The sequence below is a fragment of the Alexandromys fortis genome, unplaced genomic scaffold, assembly GCF_014885135.2.
Source record: "Alexandromys fortis isolate MF-2015 unplaced genomic scaffold, M_Fortis_MF-2015_v1.1 scaffold_76, whole genome shotgun sequence".
Classification (NCBI taxonomy): domain Eukaryota; kingdom Metazoa; phylum Chordata; class Mammalia; order Rodentia; family Cricetidae; genus Alexandromys; species Alexandromys fortis.
The window spans coordinates 8,682,265-8,684,273 of record NW_026067997.1 but is presented as its reverse complement, the minus strand read 5'-3'; the positions used below and the strand labels follow the sequence as shown (position 1 = coordinate 8,684,273).

The window sequence follows — 2,009 nt, the reverse complement described above, 5'->3', positions numbered from 1 at the left end:
TTTTTTTTTTTTTTTTGTCTGTAGCTTTGGAGCCTGTCCTGGAACTAGCTCTTGTAGACCAGGCTGGTCTCGAACTCACAGAGATCCTCCTGCCTCTGCCTCCCAAGTGCTGGGATTAAAGGAGTGCGCCACCACCGCCCGGCTCGGTTAGCGTGCTTTTGAGGTCCAATCATGTTAAAGCATGTGTCAGTACTGAAATTACCTGGTGCGAGTGAGAAGGAAACGCAGAACAGGCAACAAACCCGCTTAGGAGTTTATTAAGGGGGTGTGTACAGGCCTGGTGAGGTTGGTGTGCAAAGAGGGGTGGGGGAGGATGGAGACAGCGCTTCCAGCTTTTAAAAGCTGCCTAGCGCCTGTGCACAGGGGGTTGACGTGACTACGTCATACGCAAATGATGGGGCTCACACATGCGTGTAAGGGCTTAGCTGAGTCATGCGTGGATGACGCAGCCATACGTGGCCCCAAAACCCGGAAGTGCCAGCCTTATTGTGGCTGAAATCATAACAAATACTTTCTTCTCCTTCTTGCTCCTCCTCCTTTTTAGTTTATTGAGACAGGGTTTCTCTGTGTAGCCTTGGCTGCCCTACACCTCTCTCTGTAGAGCAGGCTGGCTTCAAACTCAGAGATCCGCCTGCCTCTGCCTTCCAGTCCTGGGATTAAAGATGTGCGCCACCACCGCCCAGCAATACTTTCTTTTTTCATGTAGCTCATAACTGCCTGTAACTCCAGCTCCAGGGGTCCAACACCCCCTTCCAAAAAGGCCCCTCAAGCACCAGCACGCACATGCACACATTTATATGCAGACACACAGACATTGAAAATAAAGTATGTGTATTGAAAATAAATAAATCTTTAAAAATATGCATATAGGAATATGCTCATATATTATGCAAATAAGAGGGTTTAAAGCTTAATTTTACTGACTCTATTTTTATTTTTTCTTAGGCAGTGCTTGACAAGGCCACAAGTCACACACAGACAGTGCTTCAAAAAACCATAGAACAAAAGAGATCTTTGGAGAAGGTATTTGCAAATATAGCATTGATATGCTCAATCTGATAATATTTTTTTACTTTTATCTATTTTTATTTATTTATTTAAATTTATTTATTTATGATCTGATACTATTTAGATATAATTTTTTAATATTTATTTATTATGTATACAATATTCTTTCTGCGTGTATGCCTGCATGACCAGAAGAGGGCACCAGACCTCATTACAGATGGTTGTGAGCCACCATGTGGTTGCTGGGAATTGAACTCAGGACCTTTGGAAGAGCAGGCAATGCTCTTAACCGCTGAGCCATCTCTCCAGCCCCTAGATATAATTTTTTTAGGCTTAGTGTGGTAACAGATGTTTCATTTGTGCTTACTCTCCTGCAAGGAGTTCTGCAGTCTCTGACGGTTTTCCCTTTGGACACTGACATGTCCAATGATGTATTTTTATTTCATGGACATTGGTTTACCTGTATGAGAGTATTGGCTCCCTTGGAACTGGAGTTATAGACAGTTGTGAGCGGCCATGTGGGTGCTGGGAATTGAACCAGGGTCCTCTGCAAGAGCAGCCAGTACTCTTAACCACTGAACCATCTCTCCAGCCCCTGGACACATAAATTTTAAAATAGATTGTCATGCGGGTAAAGTGCGGCCTTTCTGACAATTCAGCACTTTTTATCTTTTTCCTTTTTTGTCCTCTGCCCCAGGCAGGGTCAGCGTGTTTCTCAACACCTCACTGGACATGGAATTAGGATAATCACAGATAATCATTTTCTTACATAAATCGTATTCTCCCCTGATGGGGCCATTTGGGTTAAGACTCCAAGAAGTAAATTTAGTTTCTGGTGTCTACATGGGCAGAAATGGGCCCTGAGAAGTCTGGGCTCACTACAACCAAATTTTGAACATAAATAATTTGAACTTTCTTTGCTGTGTTCAGTGAGCTTTATCAAAGTGTATCTGAGAGCTAAAAAAAAAAAAGTCCATTTGTTGTGTGTTTTTTGTTGTTTT

At 42.9% G+C, this 2,009-nt stretch overlaps 1 protein-coding gene across 1 annotated transcript in view; it reads left to right on the top strand.

The window, feature by feature from the left end:
• Ccdc125 (coiled-coil domain containing 125) overlaps window positions 1-2,009 on the top strand; it is a 44,393-nt gene that overhangs the window by 25,186 nt on the left and 17,198 nt on the right. The window contains exon 7 of the mRNA XM_050160377.1: window positions 946-1,023. Within this exon, the coding sequence (XP_050016334.1) occupies window positions 946-1,023 (78 nt within the window). The remainder of the gene's footprint in view (window positions 1-945; window positions 1,024-2,009) is intronic.